This window comes from Saccostrea cucullata, unplaced genomic scaffold, assembly GCF_032062105.1.
Source record: "Saccostrea cucullata isolate Sc308-1 unplaced genomic scaffold, CSIRO_AGI_Scuc_v1 ctg1657, whole genome shotgun sequence".
NCBI classification, from domain to species: Eukaryota; Metazoa; Mollusca; class Bivalvia; order Ostreida; family Ostreidae; genus Saccostrea; species Saccostrea cuccullata.
Genome location: NW_026938691.1, coordinates 1 through 24,948, shown reverse-complemented (window position 1 = coordinate 24,948; position 24,948 = coordinate 1). Strand labels below are relative to the sequence as shown.

General features: G+C 34.2%; 1 protein-coding gene across 1 annotated transcript in view; it reads left to right on the top strand.

The window, feature by feature from the left end:
* The window catches only part of LOC134250940 (uncharacterized), a 42,331-nt gene extending 28,338 nt beyond the window's left edge, over nt 1-13,993 (top strand). The window contains exons 3-5 of the mRNA XM_062733304.1: nt 10,382-10,504; nt 10,678-10,795; nt 13,357-13,993. Coding sequence (XP_062589288.1) covers nt 10,382-10,504; nt 10,678-10,795; nt 13,357-13,588 — 473 coding nt within the window. The 3' untranslated portion in view covers nt 13,589-13,993. The remainder of the gene's footprint in view (nt 1-10,381; nt 10,505-10,677; nt 10,796-13,356) is intronic.
* Nucleotides 13,994-24,948: the final 10,955 nt, after the last annotated feature.

The following is a 24,948-nucleotide window of genomic DNA, read 5'->3' as shown; positions in this document are numbered from 1 at the left end:
ACTATATAATACTATACGAATAAACATCGGGCTCGGGGACATCGAAGTCCCCTACCCTGGGGTCTGAAATTTTGGGGGTGGGGTACTAGGGGCCAGATACCACTTCTATGAAAAAATGGTGATGGTACCTTCTCTAGTTTCCGAGATATGGTCTTCTAGTTTTTAGCCCTACTATATAATACTATACGAATAAACATCGGGCTCGGGGACATCGAAGTCCCCTACCCTGGGGTCTGAAATTTTGGGGGTGGGGTACTAGGGGCCAGATACCACTTCTATGAAAAAATGGTGATGGTACCTTCTCTAGTTTCCGAGATATGGTCGTCTAGTTTTTAGCCCTACTATATAATACTATACGAATAAACATCGGGCTCGGGGACATCGAAGTCCCCTACCCTGGGGTCTGAAATTTTGGGGGTGGGGTACTAGGGGCCAGATAATACTTCTATGAAAAAATGGTGATGGTACCTTCTCTAGTTTCCGAGATATGGTCTTCTAGTTTTTAGCCCTACTATATAATACTATACGAATAAACATCGGGCTCTGGGACATGGCATCTTCTACATTCCTATAAATAATATCTCTTTGGAAAAAACCCCTGGATTTTATACGAAACTATGTTTAGCTTTCACATGTGATACTTGTTATTAGTCAATCGCATTTTATTTGTATTTATGTCAGAAATTGAAAAAAAAAACAACTTAGAGTTTACTTTTCGATTGTTTAGGTGTGAATATTTTGATTTTTTTTTAAATATTTTATACCAATAATTGTCATGTTATTCACTTCCACTATAGTCATTTCGGATATATATGTTATTTAACAAAAATATGTCAGCTAAAAATTAATTGATTACATATATATACGTATAATTTTAATGATTTTTAGGGTTTACCATTTTAATAAGAATCCTGCAATCAAAAAAAAGGGGGGGGGGTACAGAGGAAGAATTTAAAAATAATTATAGTGGAAGAGGATATCCAATATTTAGAAGATATCAATGCATGTGATTTATAATGAAAATGTTTTTATAATTTTAGATTTTTTTCTTCATGAATATGAAAATTTTATACAGCAAGAATTAAAATTTATATTCATTTTTTTTAAAAGTTGTAAAAATTTTATTATCAACTTTTGTTTGATATTATACAGATAAAGCCCTTTCATGATGTATATCCATACATGTAGATACAGTTGTGTATATAGATTTCTCAGAGATACAAAATACTCTTTTTTATGAAGTCGATATATACAAATGTATATGGATTGACTGTATGAAAGAATTACCCGGTAGGTTTGTTAACTTTTTTACTGAAAAAATAATTTGTATAAGCCATAAGTTTTATCTTTCATCTTTTTATCCATCAAACGAAGTTTTGAGTACATGTATATACGAATTAACTTGTCCGTCTAGCTATCTGTCCGTCTGTATAGCTGTTTGGTTGCATGTGCAACCGGGTCCGGTCCACATATATCTTTTAATGAAACTTAAGAATTTACTTCTTCCTACAAAAATTGCTCATGGCCTAAGGATGTGTCATGACCTTAACCGAAGGTCAGTTTGGCAAGTTCAAGGTCACTGAGAAAAAAAAACTTTTTCATAAATCGTGTCCGGCCCATATCTTATGTATACACCTATTGAGTTCCCATTTTACACTAAGATTGTTTATGACCTGAGGTTGTGTCATGCATAAGTAAGATATGGACTATCCACAAATAATACACTTTTTCTGGATCGAATTGGTGGGGTTTTCTTTTATACAAAGATTGCTTATGACTTGAATTTTTGACTTGATCTTTATTCAAGGTGTTTTGTGCACGTTTAATGTCACAGGAAGAAAGTAGAAATATGTCCATAGAATATGAATGCCCCGCCGAAGGTATATTAGTAATGCAACATGAAAATTTATATGAAATTTGTTAAGAATATCTTGAAAAGTGATGCAGTTGAATTGCTTACATCAGTATATATCAGCATATGAAGTTTGACACTAATTAAGAAAAGTGAGGTCAAGGTCAAATGAAAGATCAAAGTAAAAAATTATGATGCAGTTGAATTGCTTACATCAGTATGTTACACCTTATGAAGTTTGACACTAATTTAAGGTCAAGGTCAAGCAAAGGCCATGGTTAAAAATTTTTGATACAGTTGAAAAGCTCTCCTCCGTATGTTTCAGCATATAAAGTTGAAAAAAAAACATTACGAATGGGTTTCTTCGAAATTGACCTAAACACAATTTGATAAAAGTGAGGTCAAGGTCAAAATTTTGATGTAGTTGAAATATTTACATCAGTATGTATCAGCATATTAAGTTTGATGCTAATTTTGGAAAAGTGAGGTCAAAGGAAAAGTCAAAATTGTTGATGCAGTTGAATAGTTCTCATCAGTATATGAAGATTGATAAAATATCGTGGATGGTTTCTTTAAAATTGAGCTTAACACTAGTATAAGAAAAGTGTGGTCATATTTCAAAGGAAAGGTCAAGGTAAAAAAACGTTGATGCAGTTGAATAGCTTTCATCAGTATGTATCAGTATATGAAGTTTAATAAAAAATTCTTGGATGGTTTCTTTAAAACTGAGCTAAAACTAATTGAGAAAAGTGTGGTCAAGGTTAAGGAAGGGTCAAGGTCAAAAAGTTTGATGCAGTTGCATAGCTCTCATCATTGATGCAGTTGCATAGCTCTCATCAGTATCAACATGTGAAGTTTGATAAAACCACCTTGAATGGTATGTTTAAAACTAAGCAAAACATTAAGTTAAGAGAAGTGAGGTCAAGGTCAAAGGAAAGGTAAACGTCTAAAATATTGATGCAATTTAAAAACTCTCATCATTATGGATAAGTTGATGAAGTTTGAAAAAAACAAGCTAATTCAGAGAATTTGTGTGCCCCGCTTAATGAAAAAGTAAAGCATGCGCAGTTCGGGGGGAAGAGGGGGGAGTCGGATCCCCCTCACTGAATTTGTAGAATTATTAAATTATACATGCATGTATACTGAAGCAAATAAAATATACCATTATGCATATAAAGATTTAATTGCTTATTATTTACTATGTGTATAGAGGATTCTTTTTATATGGAATATTTATCACACTGTAATGATGATTTTATGAGTTTGTACAGGCCAGACCTCGTAAATTTTTCATTTCGCATGCTGAATACTATTATTTAGTAAAAAAAAAAAGTATTTCTAAAAAAAAGTGGTCCGTACGGGACTTGAACTCGAGACCTCTCGCATGGGAAGCGAGAAACATACAACTAGACCACGGAATCATTTTATATTGAGTCAAGTATATGCAGAAGTGACGTCACATACATGTATATATTCATGTTCGGTATTGTCAAAATTTTACACAATCCGTGGTGTTTGCCATATCTCGGAAACTAGAGATGGTATCATAACTTTTTTTTCTTAGAAGTGCTATCTGACTCCTAGTACCCCACCCTCAAAATTTCAGAGCCCAGGGTAGGGGACTTCGAAGTCCCCGAGCCCGATGTTTATTCGTATAGTATTATATAATAGGGCTAAAAAGTGGAGGGCTTTATCTCAGAAACTAGAAATGGTACCATCACCATTCTTTCATAGAAGTGGTATCTGACCCCTAGTACCCCACCCTCAAAATTTCAGATCCCAGGGTAGGGGACTTCGATGTCCTCGAGCCCGATGTTTATTCGTAAAGCATTATATAGTAGGGCTAAAAACTGAAGGGCCATATCTCGGAAACTAGAGATGGTACCATCACCACTTTTTCATAGAAGTGGTATTTGACCCCTAGTACCCAACCCTCAAGATTTCAGACCCCAGGGTAGGGGACTTCGATGTCCCCGAGCCTGATGTTTATTCGTATAGTATTATATAATAGGGCTAAAAACTGGAGGGCCATATCTCGGAAACTAGAGAAGGTACCATCACCATTTTTTCAAAGAAGTGGTATCTGACCCCTAGTACCCTACCTTCAAAATTTCAGACCCCAGGGTAAGGGGACTTCGATGTCCCCGAGCCTGATGTTTATTCATTTAGTATTATATAGTAGGGCTAAAAAGTGGAGGGTTATATCTCGGAAACTAGAGATGGTATCATCATCATTTTTTTCTTAGAAGTGGTATTTGACTCCTAGTACCCTACCTTCAAAATTTCAGACCCAGGATAGGGGACTTCGATGTCCCCGAGCCCGATGTTTATTCGTATAGTATTATATAATAGGGCTAAAAACTGGAGGGCCATATCTCGGAAACTAGAGAAGGTATCATCACCATTTTTTCATAGAAGTGGTATCTGACCCCTAGTACCCAACCCTCAAAATTTCAGAGTCCAGGGTAGGAGACTTCGATGTCACCGAGCCCGATGTTTATTCGTATAGTATTATATAGTAGGGCTAAAAAGTGGAGGGCCATACCTCGGAAACTAGAGATGGTACCATCACCATTTTTTCATAGAAGTGGTATCTGACCCCTAGTACCCCACCCTCAAAATTGTAGATCCCAGGGTAGGGGACTTCGATGTCCCCGAGCCCGATGTTTATTCGTAAAACATTATATAGTAGGGCTAAAAACTGGAGGGCCATATCTTGGAAACTAGAGAAGGTACCATCACCATTTTTTCATAGAAGTGGTATCTGACTCCTAGTACCCCACCCCCAAAATTTCAGACCACACAGCTTAAGTTAAAATTTTGAATTTCGAACTGCGTTCTAGAACGCAGTTCACTTTTGAATTGCGAATAGCGAACTGCGAACTGCATTCTAAAATCTGAACGCCTTATTTTTGTTATGTGACTTCACGGGTGGTTGATTTCTTCGTCTTAAAGTCTTCCCCGCTGAAGCTATAAAAATGTTACATACATCGCTGGTTATTTTATCTATATCATGTTGATTTACAGGTTTCTCTTTAATTTTTCAATACTACCCAAAACTTCATTTAATGTGTCCTCATTAATATTATTCTCAAATTCAGAAGCCTTTAAAGGATCCCAGATAAATAAGTTTGATTCTACCTTTTCACATACTTGACTAGTTGGTTGAGTATCTTTAGATGCGGGGTTTAAGGAGGCTGGAGGGTCAACAAATTAATCCCAAATTAACCACCAGATTTAACTTATTTTTTTTAGATACGGTATCTTTAGCTGTGAACTATCATTTGACAAAGAAAAAATTCAAAGATTTTAGTTTTAAAATTTGATCAATTTCTATATCTTTATATGGAGCTCTCCTTTTAAAGGAGATTAAAATAGTCTAAAAATGGCTGCCACCCCCGAGCCTCGTTAAAAGTTCGAAGGTAATTGGACAGTGAACATCGGAATATAGGTTACAATGATCATGTATGACAAATTCCTTAATTTGCCTTAATAAAAATGCATTACATATTACATAATCAACAGTGCTACTATCTTTACAAGTTAATCTACTATTTCCTATTCGACCATTAACAAGAAAGAGGTTGTTATTTTTACAGAATTCAATCAATTTGTATCCATAATTATTGCAAATATTATCACTGTTCATTCTTTCCAGTGAAACGTTTGAATTCAACAATACATTAACTTCTTCTAAAGATTTTTGTGTTTCTTCGTCCAACATACCATGGTTTACAAAAAAATCATCTAAGCATACAAAATCTTTTGATTTACCGGTCCGTGCATTAAAGTCACCCAATAAACAGATATTTTCTGAATTTTTGGAAAAATTTAACAGTTCTGGTTCAATGTCAGTAAAACTATCAACTGATGTGTATCTAGTGTTTTCTGGAGGTATATACGTAATTCCAAACAATATATCTGAATGTAAATCAACAACTTCTTTCGATAACTTAAACCAAAATACATATTCACAGTTTGAGGTTATAACATCAACATATTTAACTAAATTTTCTCTCACTGCAAGGATAATTCCTCCTGATTTAACTTTTGCAATATTGAATCTATTTTTTATATATACAACGAACCCTGGGATATTTATGACATAGAGGGCAAGATCCTCTTCCTTCCCCTGCTTGTTAGAGATCTGCGAATGTAGAGACTGGAAGTCGTTTACTCTGAGTCGCTTACTAAGGAGATGAGAGGCACTGTGTTAAATAGATATTATAACCTTACATGGAATAATAAAATCATAGTGAGACCACAGGTCACCCAACGTTATCCATAAATGTGAAGCTCTTATACTAGTATATCATATATTTTATACAATTGCAGTTAATGTTGCTCAACCTCCAACCCCACCCCCCAATCTTTTCTAATCCCATCAGATGGTTATTCATTTGTAAGGGCTTCACAGTAATAAAATTTATTCTGTTTTCACTTTACGTATGCAACGCACTATATTTTGTAGCGGAGTAAACAGGCCCGATAGTCGTGAAGTGAGCAAGGGACCTAAGGTCCTATTTGAGCGTACGTTTTATCCTTCTGTGAATAATCACGTAATTTTTGCGTCATAACGCGAAACTCTTGAGAATAAGTGCGTAACTTTCGCGTTATATAACACATAACTTTCGCGTTATATCGCTAAGTTATATGTAAGTATTGATCTTGAATGACTTGAAAAAGATATGAAACATGGATGCAGACGGGAGCTTCTATGAATTTATGAATGACTTTTTCTCAGAAGATATATTAGTCTTCAGATTTTGGCATTTTATTTAAAATTCCTACTCATTAATAAAACAAGAGGCCCAAGGGCCTTGAATCGGTCTTCTGATAAATTGTACAATCTATCACTTTTATTTGAAGCCTCTAACTCTAAGTATCCTAAGAGTGTCCGACCCAAGTTGCATCAAATGACAAAGTTTGATGATTCTTGGCCAGTTAGGACTGAAGATATTCTAATAAAGCTATTTAAAAAAAACCATAAGTAGGTCACAGTGACCTACTTTAAGACTGAAGTTTTCTGAGGACTCAAGATGCATTAATCGACAAAAATTGAAGATTTTAAACCAATAAGTATTTGAGATATTTATAAGTAGTTCACCGTGACATACTTTTTTGTTTACATACTCCGAAAACCCAAGATACATCAACTGACAAAGTTTGCTGATACTAAGCCAATAAGTATCCAAGATACTTAAATATAGCCATAAATATCACAGGTAGGTCACCTTGACCTAATTTTTACTAGACGATTTTGGAACCCCCCTAGATACATTAACTGACAAAGTTTGATGATTCTACGCCAATAAGTACCTGAGATATCTAAAAGTAGGTCGCCATGACCTACTTTTTGGTCGACATTCTCCGAAAACCAAGATACCCCAACGGACAAAGTTTAACAATTCTAGGTTAATAAGTACTCGAGATACGAAAATATAGCCATAAAATGTCAAAGTAGGTCAAGGTGATGTAAATTTTTGGTTTGCGTTCCGCGAAAAAACCCAAGATGTATCAACTGACAAAGTTTGATTATTCTAAGCCAATAAGTACTCACGATACTTAAATAAAGCCATAAAATGTCAAAAGTAGGTCACGATGACCTTGTTTTAAGTAGACGATTTCCGAAAAACCAAGATACATCAACTGACAAAGTTTGATGATTCTAAGCCAATAAGTATCTGAGATATTTAAAAGTAGGTCGCCATGACCTATTTTTTGGTTGACATTCTCCGAAAACCCAAGATGCATCAACTGACAAAGTTTGATGATTCTAAGCCAATAAGTACCGGAGATACTTAAATAAAGCCATAGAATGTCAAACGTAGGTCACAGTGACCTACTTTTTGGTCGTCATTCTCAAAAACCCAAGATGCACAAACTCACAAAGTTTGATGATTCTAAGCCAATAAATACTTAAGATACTTAAATAAAGCCATAAAATGTTGAAAGTAGGTCACCATGACCTACATTTTGGTCGACGTTTTTTGAAGTCCCAAGTTGCATCTACTGACAAAGTTTGATGATCGTAGGTTTGAAGGTAATCAAAATATGCCTTTTCAACAATTTGAAAACAAATGCCTGCGAAATTCAAAATGTAGGTCACAGTGACCTACTTTTTCATAAACATGTTTTAAGGCCCCGAGATGCATCAACTTACAAGTTTTTTGATGATTCTAAACCTCTCAGTGTCTGAAATAATGGGATTTAATGTTTTATAAAGGATTGGTCATTAAATTCAAAAATTAGGTCATAGTGACCTACTTTTAAGTTGATGTTGTTTAAGGACCTAAGATGCATCAACTGACAAAGTTGATGATCATAGGCCTTAAAGTGTCCAAAATATGCCTTCAAATCAATTTGAAAACAAATGCCCGCAAAATTTAAAAAGTAGGTCACCGTGACCTACTTTTGAGTTAACATGATGTGAAGTTCCAAGATGCATCAATATACAAGATTTGATGTTCCTAGTACTTATAGTAAGCAAAATGTAAACATTTTTATTAAGTATAAATTTAGGTCAACTTTGAAGTGACCTTGAGACCACGCCCTTTGCCCCAGGGTAATTCACCGTGCAAATTTTAATCTTCGACATATCCCAATCCTTGTATGTAAGTTTGGTGAAAATCTGCCTGGTGGTTATGGAGAAGAAAATTTTTTAGCAACCAGTACTTTTGGTTTTGTTTTCCTGATTTTCTCCCCTTGTTTAAGGGTCTCAACCCTTATTTTAGTATAAACGGTAGCCCTTGGACCAAGGACACCCTGTGACAAATTTGACACTGATTGGCCAAGGGGTTCTTGAGTTATAGCCTATATTCTAAAAAAATTTACGCACACCGCACGAATGGCCATAGCATTAGCTCTTTGAAACTTTGGCTCAGAAGAGCTAATGAATATTCCTTTCAAGATTTCCTTCTTTTTTCTTGTTGAATTCAAGAAATTCTTAAGACTGATTTTTTTTTGAATTTGTACACTTTGAATTCATTGTCAATGTTTTGTAAGCAATGGTATGACTATGCGGTGCAACCTCAAAATACGATGTTGTTCTTCTACAGAGAGTCTTTTGAAGACAATTGAACATTCGTCATCCAATTTTCACATTACTTCATTTTTTAGCTGCAGATCTGTAGCGTTATGGTTTTATATATATATATTATTATAACAGTAACTTGATCCGAAGGGTCGTATCACGTCGAGTTGACAGGCGCGGATCATCAGATCAAACGAGACGCGAAGCGTCGAGTTTGATCTGATGATCCGTGCCTGTCAACGAGACGTGATACGGCTCTTCGGATCAAGTTACTGTTATAATGATAAATTTATTATATACCCCCTTATAACTGGCTAAATATATCAAAATAAATCTTTAGAGATAAATTGGATAATAATAATCCATTAAACAAAGCATAATAACAAGGGACTTTTTAACGCGCAGGAAAAATAACGTCATATTTCTGCGTACTACGTCATCAGTTTCAGAGAGTGGTGATATGGATTCAGAAAACAACATGTTGGTGATCCGGAAAATCGGATCACGACGTCACGTGATAGCGTAAATTCAACAGTAAAATTGGGTGATACACATTAGGTATATAATAAAGTATAAGTCTTTATGGTCAAAGACTACATTAACTATATAAAACCATAACGCTACAGATATGCAGCTAGTCATTTATGTAATAGGACACAACTGACAACATTGCCTTCATTATATCAATTTCAATGAATTTTCTGAGATCGTACTTTTATATAAAATTCTACGGAGTGTGTAAAAAGATGACGCCGACAAAGGGTGATCTTTTCCCCTAAATTCAAAACCATAAGTTTCACATTTGGAAAACTTGCATGAGTTTGAATTGTCTGAACAGCATTCAGGAACTCAAAATGTGACAGGAAAAAGATTTAGAAATGGGAAATTGTAACAAAAAATATATCAATAAATCAAATGAAAATTAAAATTTATGCAGAAAAGTTTCACACTTATTCGCGAAAGTAACGAGATAAACGCGAAGGTTTCGCTTTTATTCTCGAAAGTTACGCGTTATAACGCGAAAGTTACGAGATATAACGCGAAAGCTCCGCTTTTATTCGCGAAAGTTACGCCCTATAACGCTAAAGTTAGGCGCTTATTCCCGAAAGTTACGCGTTGTTTATAACGCAAAAGTTACGCGTTTATTTGCTTCCGTATGTGTTCAATGCAAATCCTTTTGTGTTCAATGCAAATCCTTTTGAATTCTTCAAAATCGTTTCAGAGCGATTCTCTGTCTGCAGCCTTGCTACAATACGCGGGAGGCATTCTAACAGTGGTAAGGGCTTGTCCCGAGACACAGATTATTCTAACCACAGATCAAGTTATGCATATTACCAAAATGTCCACATTTTGTGGGCACTTTTCCATAAACAGGATATAATAGAATGTCATCCTAAAGAGAAAAGGGGAACCCGGTAGGAGACATGTATTGCTTATGCAATACTCTCAGGGCTTGTTTAAGTAGACTTAAATTATAATTCAACGGACTTTTACAGGTCACTTTGACGATTCGACTTTGAAGTTCCACTATTGTACCAAAGATCCCAATCACTTTCATGGCGAAGGAAACTGGCCTTCCGGGAACTACTGTATTTTAAAGCATTATACTTGTCCACCAGGTTTTGTTAGATTTTATATATATACGAAAATGAATATAAACGAATTTATATGCTTCGAATATTGAGAGTAGCAGATAAAACTACATTTTCAAGCTATTTAAAACTTTCAATTTTTTTCTTCATTATCTTGTCACTTTAAAAAACAAAACAATTTTTTTGTACGATCCATGTAGGTTTTCGTACTGGAATGGTACGCTGGGACGATGAGGATTATGTAAATGGAAATGGTTATGGCGGAACACTACCTAATGGATATTTTGGGGCTGACACCAGGATATATTACTGCTGCAGGTATAATTTAACTAATTAATGTTAAGATAGCACTTAGATAACGAGGTCTATAGAGATTTTTTTGTAATTATAATTGTCTAATCTTTATTACGCATCTTTCTTGGTTGTTTCTTTTCACATTAATTATGATTCTGGGATATCCATCATTAATATACCCCTCCCCCTTCGCTTGAAAAGCGGGAGGGTATATAGTAATCGGTTTGTCCGTCCGTCTGTACGTCCAAACGTCTGTCTGTCCATCCGTCCGTCTGTTACACTTTGGGGTACCTGTTACCCGCAACTCCTCTCTCACAGCTGAATGAGATTTGATGAAACTTTCACAGAATCTTTATTACATATTGCCATTGTGTACCTCCTGTTTTACTTTTTGATCTGACACATATTTTGCGTTTCCCATAGCAAAACATGGATACTCCCATTATATTCATATTGGAGGCGGGGGTATCATTTAGTGATACCCCCTGCTTTTTGGTATTCATCAACGATTTATGATGAGATAAATTTAAAAATTATGATAAAATTCCAAAATCTTGAAATATTTCTCCCCAGGGTCATTTGTTCCTGTGGGTTGGGGTGCACAACCGGTGGTTATAGAGTGGAAATGCATTTTGTATTTGTTACCCTGATCTATCTCGGGGTATAAAGTACCCAAAGTAAGCAAGGGAAGTGTATAGTTATTAAATTTTCATGGCTTTTGGTTTAAAACACGAACCAATTCAATTGTTTAAAAGTTAATTGTTACATGATACTCAGGTGACCTATAAGCCCCGTGGGCCTCTTGTTCTGAACGTTAACGTTTACTTTTTATGCTAAAAAATATTCATATAAAGACAGGTACCCCAGTTATGAACCTTAATCTCCACACCCTAACCACACCCTCCCCCTAAACAAAAACTGACTTTGTGAAGAGAACTCTCTTTTGCAGGCTTGTCAATTTTTAACTGACATCTTTTTTTTTTTTTTGTTTGTTTTTTGATAACGCACCCCCTTTTTAAAAATCGATCCTATATAAGAGCCTGACATTTCTTTTTTTTCATAGCATAATTAAAGTAGATTTTAAAATAAGTATCCAGTTAATACAACTAATAATGTTTATTTAATCCCACTTCTCTCATTGCGATTGGCTAGGATTTTAGCAAACATAAACTAGTAAGATTACATAAACTGCTTAATGAGTTTTTAAAACACAGGGGCCGGTAAGTATGGTGCGCCAAATTCACAAAAATGAGCTATTAAATAGGGATGGGTATCGCCAAAAATTTCGCATCGCGATATATCACGATTTTTTCTCACAATATCACGATAATATCATGATATTTTTAAAAGCAGTTTTTACAATGATTTTATGTGAAAAGTCATTATTTTTCTAAAAAATATGCTAGAAAAACAAAATTTTACTTTCTTGAAATTTTTATATAAATAAAATCAGTTATGTTTGGACGGTAAGATGCCGTTCTTTTCACTTTTTACAGCATTTTTTTATACTTTCTGTAATTGTAATTTGAAAGATTCAACAAATAAATGAATAATTTCTGGACTTTATAATATGTACCTAAAGACGGGTATTTAGGTCTCCTATCAGGATACGTATCACGCAACAAAAAATCGCGATATACCGGTATACCGATAAAATCGCACACCCCTACTATTAAACATAGTTTCACAATTGATAAACTAGGTGTATCGACTGCACTATAGTTTACAAACCGTGAACTATAGTTAACAATTCGTTGACTATAGTTTTCATCTGTAAAACTATATTTAACGGTTGTTAACTATAGTTTACGAATGCTTGTCTGTAATAAAACGTTAACAACAGATTTTGTTGATAAACATAGATTCACGTCTGTAAACTATAATTTACAATCGTGAACTATAGTTAAAAGTTGTTAATCATAGTTTTACAAATCGTGAAACTATATTTATCAGATCGTTAACTATAGTTAAGAGTTGTAAAACATAGTTTACAAATCGTGAAATGTATTTATCAGATAATCTATGTTTTGCAATCGCAAATGATTGTTTTCAGTGTTAAGTATAGTTTACGGTTCTGAAACATAGATTATCGCGTTAACTATGGTTCACAAATGTAAAATATAGATTAACGTTGTTAACTATAGTTTACAGTCCGTAAACTATAGTTTACAACCAATAAACTTAGTTTATCGACTGTGAAACTATGTTTAGCTCATTTTTGTGAATTTGGCGTGCCATGGGTAACACACTATATTTGAATTTACGTGTAACTAAATATAAACACAAAAAGAGATGGTGATTGCGTAATATCTAATATAGTATGTTCCGGCCCCTGTGATAAATTGAATAATTTTGCAAATTCAGGGTGAGGGTCCAACATCCCCCCTCCGCCGATCTGTGCATGCTCTATTTTTTGTCCCTTAAGCTGAGGACGCAAAGCCTCTGAATTAGCTTGTTTCTCTTACTTTTGGACAACATAGCTTCATCTTTCATATCACACTACCGTTAAGGCCCTTGAACATCTTTGAATACTATGACAATTTAAAAATTTCACCGATTTGTTCAGTTATTTTTTTTTATCACAGAAATGACGAGTATTACTGGAAGGCAATTGTACTACCAACAGACACACCGTTTTATTTGATGAGGTTTACTTCTCAGTGTCAAAAGGTCAGAGGAATGAACGTCAGGGAAGAACACGTGCATTTTGATGACGAGGATTATAACAACCGAAACTCAGTATACGGAAGTTATCCCTTTGGAGCCGGAGGAGAAGACCATGATCTGTATTACTGCTATTATGCCCCTCGTTATTGAAAACAATCTCTCTATCTCTCGATACTACTCGCACTCAAATTTTGAGTAGAAGACAATTGAAGACGTGTACATAACTGTTCTCATCTTTATATCCATGTTACATGTGTACTGTACCGGTCTTGTAAAGTAGGCTTTCCTTACAAAAAAGTGCTCTTAGAGTAGGATTTTCCTAACGAAATCCAATATCCGTTTCGACTTTTCAGAGGGAAAATCCTACTCTTGATAGTTATAGTGTGCGATTTTCTCTAGAGCCAATCCCTAAAATAAAATATCTATATTTATTTATAAGGCGAGGGGGGCAACATATTGATACATGAATGAATTTTGATATTATAAATCTTAATTTCCTCACTAACCGTCACGCGCATTAAAGATCAAACTGGTTTCTAGAAAATCAAGCTAATTCAGGGATAATAATAGGGAAAAAGAAGACCATGCGCAGTTCGGAGTTGGGGGGGGGGGGGGGGGGGGTGTCCGATCCCCCCCCCCCCCCCGACTGAATGTAGAATTATTAAATGTATACATGTATATTGAAGCAAATAAAAAATGCCAATATGGATATAAAGATTTGATTGCTTATTCTCTATTACATGTATGTATGTAGAAGATTCTTTTTATATAGAATATTTACCACACTGTAATAGTGATTTTATGAGTTTGTACAAGCCAGACGTCATATCTTTTTCATATCACATGATGATGAATACTATCATTTAGTGAAAAAGAAAGGTATTTAAAAAAAAAAAGAAAAGGAAAGAAAGAAAGTGGATCACTCGGGAAACGATCCCGAGGTCTCTTGCATGTCAAGCGAGAGACATAGCATTACACCACGGAGTCTCTTTATGCGGTGGAAAATTATATGCAAACAATAGGTCACATACATGTACACTGTATACTCTATTCTCTGACCTTATTTATGGGCGCCGCCATGTTTGGATCACGTGACTTGACGCCATGAAGGTGCTGATAACGTCATAATTCGGTCATACCCAATGCAGTAACTTTTCTCCATTATTCATCAATTTATTGGCGTAATACTAATAAGTAATGCAAGCACGCGTTTTTATTAAGTTAAAGTTAACTGATTCATTCTTTATTTGGTCTTTTTTCTCTTCATTGTTCGTATAATTACATGTTTTAAAATCAATATTGATCGATTGATTGTTATTGTTTAAGTCCGAGTTGGTTAAATTTATCCGTTTTGGAGGTTTAGTAAATATTACGCCGGAGTTTCTTTGAAAAAAATTTAAGCAAGATTATAAAAGGCAAAAACTTATATACTGGGTAAGTAAGAATGTCAGATCTTTTACACAGTGAGAAAGAGAGAGAGAGAGAGGGGGGGTCTTGGGTAAAATTATAACAGGTGATTTGTAAACCTGTTTCGAAAATAAATATTAGCATACAAATACAATCAAATGTACGACTGAAACTTTTTACAATTCATGTTTTAATTTCTGCGATGATTTTTTTTCCACTAACTAAGTTCATTAATAAACTGTATATACATATATCCTTGAGTCCTCGTGGGGTATTGGCAAACGAACAACTAGGATATTTTGAAGAAGGGCTAGTTGACGACTAATCCTCGTGTGAAACATACAACCTACCCCTTCTCCTATTTTTCACATTTAAAAAAAATCTGCGTGTCATGGACGTTAAATAAAAATTATAAGTGACTACAAAATCTCTCCCACATCTACACATCTATAGGCCTATCTGTCATTGTGTATATTTTTTGTCTAAATTTCCTGAAGGGCTACATGAGCATGGTTTCAACATTACTACAGGTAGATCAAGAAAATCATTTGTATAAGTGTCACCCTCCCCTGCCTTGTTTCCTTTTCTATTTCAGGTTGCCCCTGACGCCTATATTATACTGATATTACGATAAATCCCGAACTAATGAATTTTAAAAAAAGTACTTCAATTTCTCCGTTTTTCTCGATTCTTGTACAGGACTTGGGGAGAAACGCGGTTGAAGTATATACATCTGTATATACTAGTATATACTTTAAAACTTATTAATACTTGTGTAATATAATTTATTTATCAAAAAAAAAAGGTTGAAGATGTTTTTCATAAAGCAAGGACTGATTTTGAAGAGCATGCAACAAGCCAGTTTAATGCTTACGCAAGGCTAAACTTCCCTTTTTTAAAGCTTTATTATTCCTAAGTGATGTATGTCACATGTGCATGTGGAATCATTTCATAAAACGATAATCGTGTTTAATATTGCAGCACATTCTAAAATAATAATAAGAATTTGTTTCATTTTTTCCTTCTCAATTGTTATAAATATAATACATGAAAGTAAGTATATAATGTTTTTTTTAATGCGTAAATTGATTTTCTCGGCAGGCGGGCTGTTCATATACATGTATATTAGGCGAATGTGAATTGTAATTAAAATCAGATAAAGAACAATAGACTGTATTTATTTATTTTTTTTTAGTATAACACTATAAAGATTATTAAATAAATTAATATCCATGAAGTAAAATTGGATTAATAACACAACGGTCGTCTAGATTTTCTCAACAGACATATATTTTTTAAAAATGTTAAACAAGAAATATATAAATTTTTAATTTTGGTTCGCCCTATATGTGGTTCGCCCAATACTTATATATACTTGTATATATAAACTCATATGAATTAAAAAATAGCATATAACATTTTTTTCTATATTTCCTTTACGAACATGTGATATTTTTTCTCAAATTCTGATGCGAGAAACAATGTTTATTTAGTCTTAATTAATTTTTGATTTGATTCTAATGTTTTTTTGAATCTCAATTCCTTTGTCATTGTTAATTTTCTTTATTTAATTTTAATTTATCAAAGCAGCATATGGTGTATAAAATTATATACAAAACGTCAAATAAAAAAAGTTTCGGATAACTACGGGCTGTTCACTAATAAAATGAAATTGAAAATTTGATTTTAAAAATCACACACGCGTATATATCACTTTGTTAGATTTTAGATTTATTTACTATACTAACACACTTTTCCAGTCGTATCTCAGCATGTCTGACTGTGGAAAACAAAGAAAACAAGGTATTTATCACCCGTTTATTACCGTCTTCCTTGGAAGACGGTATTGTATAGTTGAAGTTTTTTACAGTCTTCGGACTATGCACTTCCTCTCTTTTGTGATTGGTAGAAATTGCATGATGAGAAAATTTTCAATTATTTCATTGGTTGAAATGCTGTTCAAGGCAAGGGAGATGACTTTCTGATGATCTAATTTTCGTACGACTTAACAATTTAGCAAGATTTCCAATCTTAAAAAGATGACAAAACGAACAACAAAATCAGCAGTAATTATTTCTTAATAACATTATATTTTCTATAGCAATAAATAAAAAGGTCTCTTTAATTTCATTATAAATAAAATTTGATGGTTATTGCTTGCAGGCCTTACAATTTGTTATTATTCCTTTCCCCTTTCTTGTTTGAATAGAGAATGGGAATCAGCCGAGGTTTGCCGAAAGCTCTCGGCATGTCAAAGTTTACGGAGATGACCGAGCGACAACCGTGATAGGGCTTATGCCCTTAAAAAGCTAATTTATAAATACAAAATCAAGAAATTCAAAAGAATTATACGTCCTGATAAGTGAAGATATGTTTACTGTTTAAAATTGTTGCTAAAGACGGTAAGCTTTTTAAAAAAGCTCTACTTGTTCGTAGTGCTTACTGTCATTCTTATCACACTGTCAGCACCATTATGGCGGCCGACGACAACGCCGCCGTGTGACAAAGCGCGATAACTCTGTATTACTTGTGAAAAAGAATCGTGTATATTTACGTTCGCTATCGTCAAATTTTACACAATGCAAGTATATAAGTAATAAACAACAATGTTAAAAAGTTCTCTGGGAAATGAACTTTTAGTTGATACTGAGAAGACCTTCAGGCTTTATAGGATTTGATCACGCGACCAACTAAAAGTTCATTTCCCAGAGAAGTTTTTAACATTGTTGTTTATTTCTTAACTAAACACTCTTTGTAAATGAATCAAATCAGTGTCGAGTACGAAAGCCCAGAAGGCTCATTCGAGATTCCAGTTTCGAAATTCGAATTTCGAGATTCAAGATCCAGACCAACCAATCAATCTGGGCTTTCGTACTTAAGATTGTCTGATATACTTCATCAAATTCGTGAACAAACAGGCACCGCTGCGCCGAGAGAGGATGTTGAGACATCGAGTCTTACGATTTTTGAGCGACTGATTTTCAGTTTCCCATTAGTTAAAATTTTGGGTTGAGACCCGATACTTACTAAGAGGTGTTAAAGAAGTTCGTTCCATGGTGAAATAATTTTAACAAAAATCTCCAAGTACTGTTTCACTAAACAAATGAATTTTGAGTCTGACAAAATCACAATATTGTTTTAGCTCAACTGGGTTTTTTTTTCAATGATAGACATAATATAAGCATTGACCCGCTGCGCCGAGAGAGGATGTTGAGACATCGAGTCTTACGATTTTTGAGCGACTGATTTTCAGTTTCCCATTAGTTAAAATTTTGGGTTGAGACCCGATACTTACTAAGAGGTGTTAAAGAAGTTCGTTCCATGGTGAAATAATTTTAACAAAAATCTCCAAGTACTGTTTCACTAAACAAATGAATTTTGAGTCTGACAAAATCACAATATTGTTTTAGCTCAACTGGGCTTTTTTTTCAATGATAGACATAATATAAGCATTGACAATTGGGGATTACTTTATTTGTATGCCTCCATAAACGAAGTTTCGGGGTTTATAGTTTTTGTCGTGTCTGTCGGTCTGTCTGTCTGTCTTTCTCTCTGTCTGTCTGTTTGTCCTCAAAAACTTTGACCTTGCCCATAACTTGATTTAGTGGAGCCATGACTTTCATATTTCACGTGTTTACTTCTTGTGACAAGACTTTTCTAAATTTGACCTTGAAATTGGAGCTTGACCCACTTTTACACAAAAATTCCAAACTTTTAGTTTTGAACAGTAGATACCGGGAGTTTCATACTTCATATATCTGTTCTTTGTGGCAAGACCTGTCATTGGATACCAACAACTTTGACCTTGACCTTGTAGATTTCCGTACTTATAAAAAAAACTTTAATTTTTAACTATTCACTGTTTCACTAAACAAATGAATTTTGAGTCTGACAAAATCACAATATTGTTTTAGCTCAACTGGGCTTTTTTTTCAATGATAGACATAATATAAGCATTGACAATTGGGGATTACTTTATTTGTATGCCTCCATAAACGAAGTTTCGGGGTTTATAGTTTTTGTCGTGTCTGTCGGTCTGTCTGTCTGTCTTTCTCTCTGTCTGTCTGTTTGTCCTCAAAAACTTTGACCTTGCCCATAACTTGATTTAGTGGAGCCATGACTTTCATATTTCACGTGTTTACTTCTTGTGACAAGACTTTTCTAAATTTGACCTTGAAATTGGAGCTTGACCCACTTTTACACAAAAATTCCAAACTTTTAGTTTTGAACAGTAGATACCGGGAGTTTCATACTTCATATATCTGTTCTTTGTGGCAAGACCTGTCATTGGATACCAACAACTTTGACCTTGACCTTGTAGATTTCCGTACTTATAAAAAAAACTTTAATTTTTAACTATTCACTGTTTCACTAAACAAATGAATTTTGCGTCTGACAAAATCACAATATTGTTTTAGCTCAACTGGGCTTTTTTTTCAATGATAGACATAATATAAGCATTGACAATTGGGGATTACTTTATTTGTATGCCTCCATAAACGAAGTTTCGGGGTTTATAGTTTTTGTCGTGTCTGTCGGTCTGTCTGTCTGTCTTTCTCTCTGTCTGTCTGTTTGTCCTCAAAAACTTTGACCTTGCCCATAACTTGATTTAGTGGAGCCATGACTTTCATATTTCACGTGTTTACTTCTTGTGACAAGACTTTTCTAAATTTGACCTTGAAATTGGAGCTTGACCCACTTTTACACAAAAATTCCAAACTTTTAGTTTTGAACAGTAGATACCGGGAGTTTCATACTTCATATATCTGTTCTTTGTGGCAAGACCTGTCATTGGATACCAACAACTTTGACCTTGACCTTGTAGATTTCCGTACTTATAAAAAAGACTTTAATTTTTAACTATTCACGGTAAAAGCTAGTGCTTTCATACTTCACATATGTATTCCTGGTAAGAAGACCCTTTATTGGATATCAAGACCTTTTACCCTTTGACATTGACCTTGGAGTTTGACCTACTTTTAAAAAGCAAACCTTGACTATTGTTTTTCAACAGTTAGGGCTATGGCTTTCATACTTCAAATATGTATTCTTTGTGCAAGACTTTTCATTGGATACCAATTACCTTGACCTTTTGATCTTGGAGATTTCCGTACATGTTAAAAAACTTTAACCTTGGCCATAACTTAGAACACTTAAAGCTAATGATCTCATACTTCAAATTTGTAATCCTTGTTAGAAGATCCTTCATTGGATATCAAGAAATTTGACCCTTTGGCTTTGACCTCGGATTTGACTTACTTTTAAAAATCAGACCTTGACCATAACTTTTGAAGGGTTAGGGCTAGTGCTTTCATACTTTTCATATTTAATTCTTGTTATAAGACTTTTCATTTGATATCAAGACCTTAAACTCTGAGTTTGACCTACTTTTTAAATTTTTAGTCTTACTTTGGAGTTTGACCTACTTATAAAAACAGACCCTGACCATAACTTTTGAAGGGTTGGGGTTAGTGATTTTATACTTTTCATATTTAATCCTTGTGAAAAAACTTTCATTTGATAACAAGAAATTTGACCCTTTGACCTTGGAGTTTGACATACGTTTAAAATGTTTAACCTTGGCAATAACTTTTGTAGGGTTAGGACTAGAGTTTCCCTACTTCATATACATGTATATACATATTCTTTGTGGCAAGACCTTTCCTTGGATACCGTATTACATTGACCTTTTGATCTTGACCTTTGAGATTTCCACACCTATGAAAAAACTTTAGCCTTGGCCTACTTTCATATTTTACACTTGTATTTTCAGTGAGAATACTCTATTTTGGGTACCAATATATTAAATTTTCATTTAAGGACGGTTAAACCTTCGCTATGTTGCCATACAAGGGCATCAGTGTTTCAAAAACACACCTTGTTTTCGTTGGTTTAGCCCTTCTCACCACTATCAATTAGCCCCCCCCCCCCTTCCACTTTCAATTTGCTTTTCTGATCGAAATTTGTCCGTTGTCTGTTGTCATTGTCGTCGTCGTCGTTTTCGTAAACTTTTCACATTTAATTTTCTTCTCAAGAACCACAGGGCCAATATCAACCAAACTTGCCACAAAGTATCCTTGGGTAAAGGAAATTCAAGTTTCTTCAAATGAAGGGCTACGCCCTCTTCCAAGGGGAGATAATTATGAATTAGTGATAAATTAATGGTATCTTTAAAAATCTTCGCAAGAACCAGTGAGCCAGGAAAGATGAAACTTATGTGGAAGCATCCTCATGTACTGTAGATTCAAGTCAAATTGAGGGTAGGGTGGGGCCACAATGGGGTATCAAAACTTAACATAGGAATACATAGGATAAATCTTTAAAAATCTTCTTCTTAAGGACAAGTGGGCCAAGAAACTTTATAAACGCTGTTTTTGTGGATTAAGCCCATTGCATAATGGTCAGACGACATGTTCCTCAAATATATGTTTTGTATCTCTTGGTATTATATAAAAAATATTCATATTTGTCATACTCTTCTGATTTCTACATTGATTTCAAAATATCTTTAAATAGAAGTTAACCCAAAAATTTGTAATATAGGCCATTCAGAAGATTACCCATAAGGGTTATATTAGAAGTGTGACCCTGTGGTATTTTTAAATGCCTGGTAAAGTACCCTAATTTTTTGTGAGGAAATCTGTTTAAGTGCCTATACCTAAGTCAAATTGTTAGAAAAAGTATTAGAAATTGTATAAATCATTAGAACAGCTTTCCTCTATTCTTATTTTGTATGTATTTATAAAGTAAAGAAAATCAAATCCTTAACCTCCCAATCACAAAAACACCACACAAACACAAATAAATAGTCTATCTGTGAAGTAATACAATAATCTTTTGCCCGTGAGATTCTAAGAGGTTACTTATTGTTCGCTGATAATTAGAATTGAGTTTTAAGACAGTTTCATTCACTTTATTAAATTTTCTTGCACATTTGCGGCAACTGTATTTGCATGTATGGGTTTCTGGATTAATGTCAATGTGCAAGTATCTTTCAATTAATGCACTGTATTCTGTAGTAGCTAATCGTTGGAATAACTTTCTTCTTAAATTACTCAGTTTTGTTTCCACCAATAAACATATAAATGTTTTATTCTTGGTGTATATTTAATAAAACTAAAAAACTATCTAGGTGTAGTTCTAAGCCGCCATACGAGTTCGCCAGTTTTAACGAGTGATAACGGGAGAGTAATATCCAACTGAGCAAAAACAATTTAATTATACCCCCCGCTTGAAAAGTGGGAGGGTATATAGTAATCGGTATTTCCGTCCGTCCGTCCGTCTGTCCTTCTGTCCGTCCGTCTGTTACGCTTTATCTCTTATCCGCAACTCCTCTTATACTACTGAGTGAAATTTAATGAAACTTTCACAGAATCTTAATACATATTGCCATTATGCATCTCCTATTTTACTTTTTCATTCGACATGCATTTTAAGTTTCCCGTAGCAAAACATGGACATTGCCATTATATGTTTACCTATGACGTCACATATAGAAGCTTCTGGATAACATTTGATAGGACGAGTTATTCCTCTTTACACGTTACCGTAAAACAATATATAGCAACACATGGACATTATGGGAGGCGGGGGGGGGGGGGGGGTATCATTTACTGAGCTAGCTCATTGCTCACAGTACCTCTAGTTTTGTTTAAAGGTCATTAAAATGTCTCGTACAGCGATACATGGGACAGATTTAACAGAGCCCTGTGCAGGGTTTACAAGTCTCTATGTTTGATAACATTTAACTACGACAGAGAGCAGAGGACAGCAATACAAAAAAGAACAAAGAATTTAGAAAATATATTTATGAAAAAAAATTAACAAGAAAAACATAGAGACTTGAGCAAGTCTAGAATCCTCTGGTAGATTCCAGATTGTTCGAATCATGACCCCCCGGGGGTAGGATGGGTCAAGATGGGATATCAAAACTTAACGAAGGAATACATAAGAGAAATCTTTAAAATCTTCCTTTCAAGAACCACTGAGGCAGGAAAGATGAAACTTATGTAGAAGCATCCTCTGGTAGTGAAAATTCCTGTTTATTAAAATAATGACCCCCGGGGGTAGGGTGGGGCCATTATGGGTGATCAATTTGAGATAACATTAGACAGAAATCTTTCAATTTCTCTTTAGAACATCAAAGTTGTAATTGGTCATAGTTAATATATAGAAGCATCCTCGAATAGTGTAGATTCACGTTTGTTGAAATCATGATCCCCAGGGGGTACAGTGGGACATTATCCCACGTTTTCAAATATCGTTGATGCCCCGACTTACTCTACATACTAAACAGATTCATACACATGCATTCGAGTTACCTTTCTTAGTTCTTCTACTGAATACATGTAAACTTTAGTGGAACAACATTGAGGGGAGCAACTCCCTAGTCCCTACCCCCTTTTTTATGCGCCCAGATCGATAGATCCAGGACGTATATTGTTTTTTTCCTGTCTTTTTATCTGTCTGTCTGTTTATCTGTTTGACTGTTTGTCTGTTGTCAACTTTAACCTTCGCCATAACATTTGAATCATGAGAGATAGAGAAGGTAGGATTCTTCTCATATTTCTAATATTAAAAAATTAATGAAATTTTCACAGAATCAAGAAGACAACATCAGTAAGTGATAGTATCAGTGAAATCAAATTTGACCGTTTTATATTAGAGACAAGGTCAGGTAAAGGTCATTATCTTTTTCTTTGACATTAAGAATAAAAAATAACTGTTGCCAATCATGTGATACCTACTTCTATTTCAAAAGTTATGTGATTGTTCTTTTTGCATAAAACCATATTACTATATCAGGTCTATAGCATGATATTACCAAATTTACATAAATGATTTAACTTTTAAAACTGGATATTGGCTAATCCGAATTTTCTCTGTTTTTCTTAATTTTTTAGGATATATTAGTTATTTTCAAATGCTTCCTATATTTAACTTTTTCTTATTTTCACATATAATAAACTAGTCTTATAAATGTACAAAATGATACAAAAACAAAAAGATTTGATCGTTTACTAAGAGAGAAAAAAACACTTTTTATGGATTTTTGGCTCAAATCTGCACTTTGATAGGAAGCGTTTAAAAGCTAACAAAGTTTTAGTTTGTTTGAGAAATCATATTTATTTGATATATTTTGAAAGTTTAGTCCCTCATTATTAATTTGATTTACATTTGAAAATTGCTCCAAGTCTTCGATTGTGTAAAAATTATAACTAAATTCATTGTTCTATTATAATTTTTAGAGGCAGAAAAGAAGATATTTTCATACGCCACCATTCCGCCAAAAATATAGTCCCTGCTAGTTTTCAAACGCAGTTTACCATTTCTATTTAAAGTTGTACAATTGTGATGAGGAAAGAAACACATAGTCCTTTAAATTCCTTACACCTCAATATATAAGACATAAAAGCAAATATACTTTGAATGTTTCATCTAGTCAGAAACCAGAAAAGTTCTTTCAAATGACATCAAGTTCAATGACCTTGTGACCTTGACTGTTACCTATATGCTAAAAATAGCCTTTTCGAACTTAGTTGCAACCGGGCGCATAGTGTTTCACAAACACATCTGGTTTTTTTTTTTTTTTTGGTTGTTGGGGTTGGGTTTTTTTGGGTTTGTTGGGGGGGGGGGGGGGGGGGTCACCGAATAAAAATGATGCATTATATCTGAAAATGAGAATGAAAAGCTCCCTTGAATTGTAGTTTAATGTACCTTTACGAAAATAACTTTTGATTTTACATTAATTTCATAAACATTCACTTTAAAAATGTTATCATATTACTACTGATTTCAGTAAGACGCTTAGTAGGTATTTTTGCTGCAATACAATGGCTAACGGAAACAGAAGAAAATTATTTTAACCCATTTTAAGAAATATTTTAAATTACAGTGCCTTATAACTCGCTTCAAAACATTTGAGGAACAAACACAGGCCATGTACATAATAAGAATTTCGGTGCTTTACATCCGATTTCAGTGTATTTAATAATCACGTAAAACAAACACTCGTCGTATCAGTACTTAGCTGTATATCTACATATTTAAATAACTCTTACAAATTCCTGATGCAGACCTGTGTCACATTCTTAACATTGTTA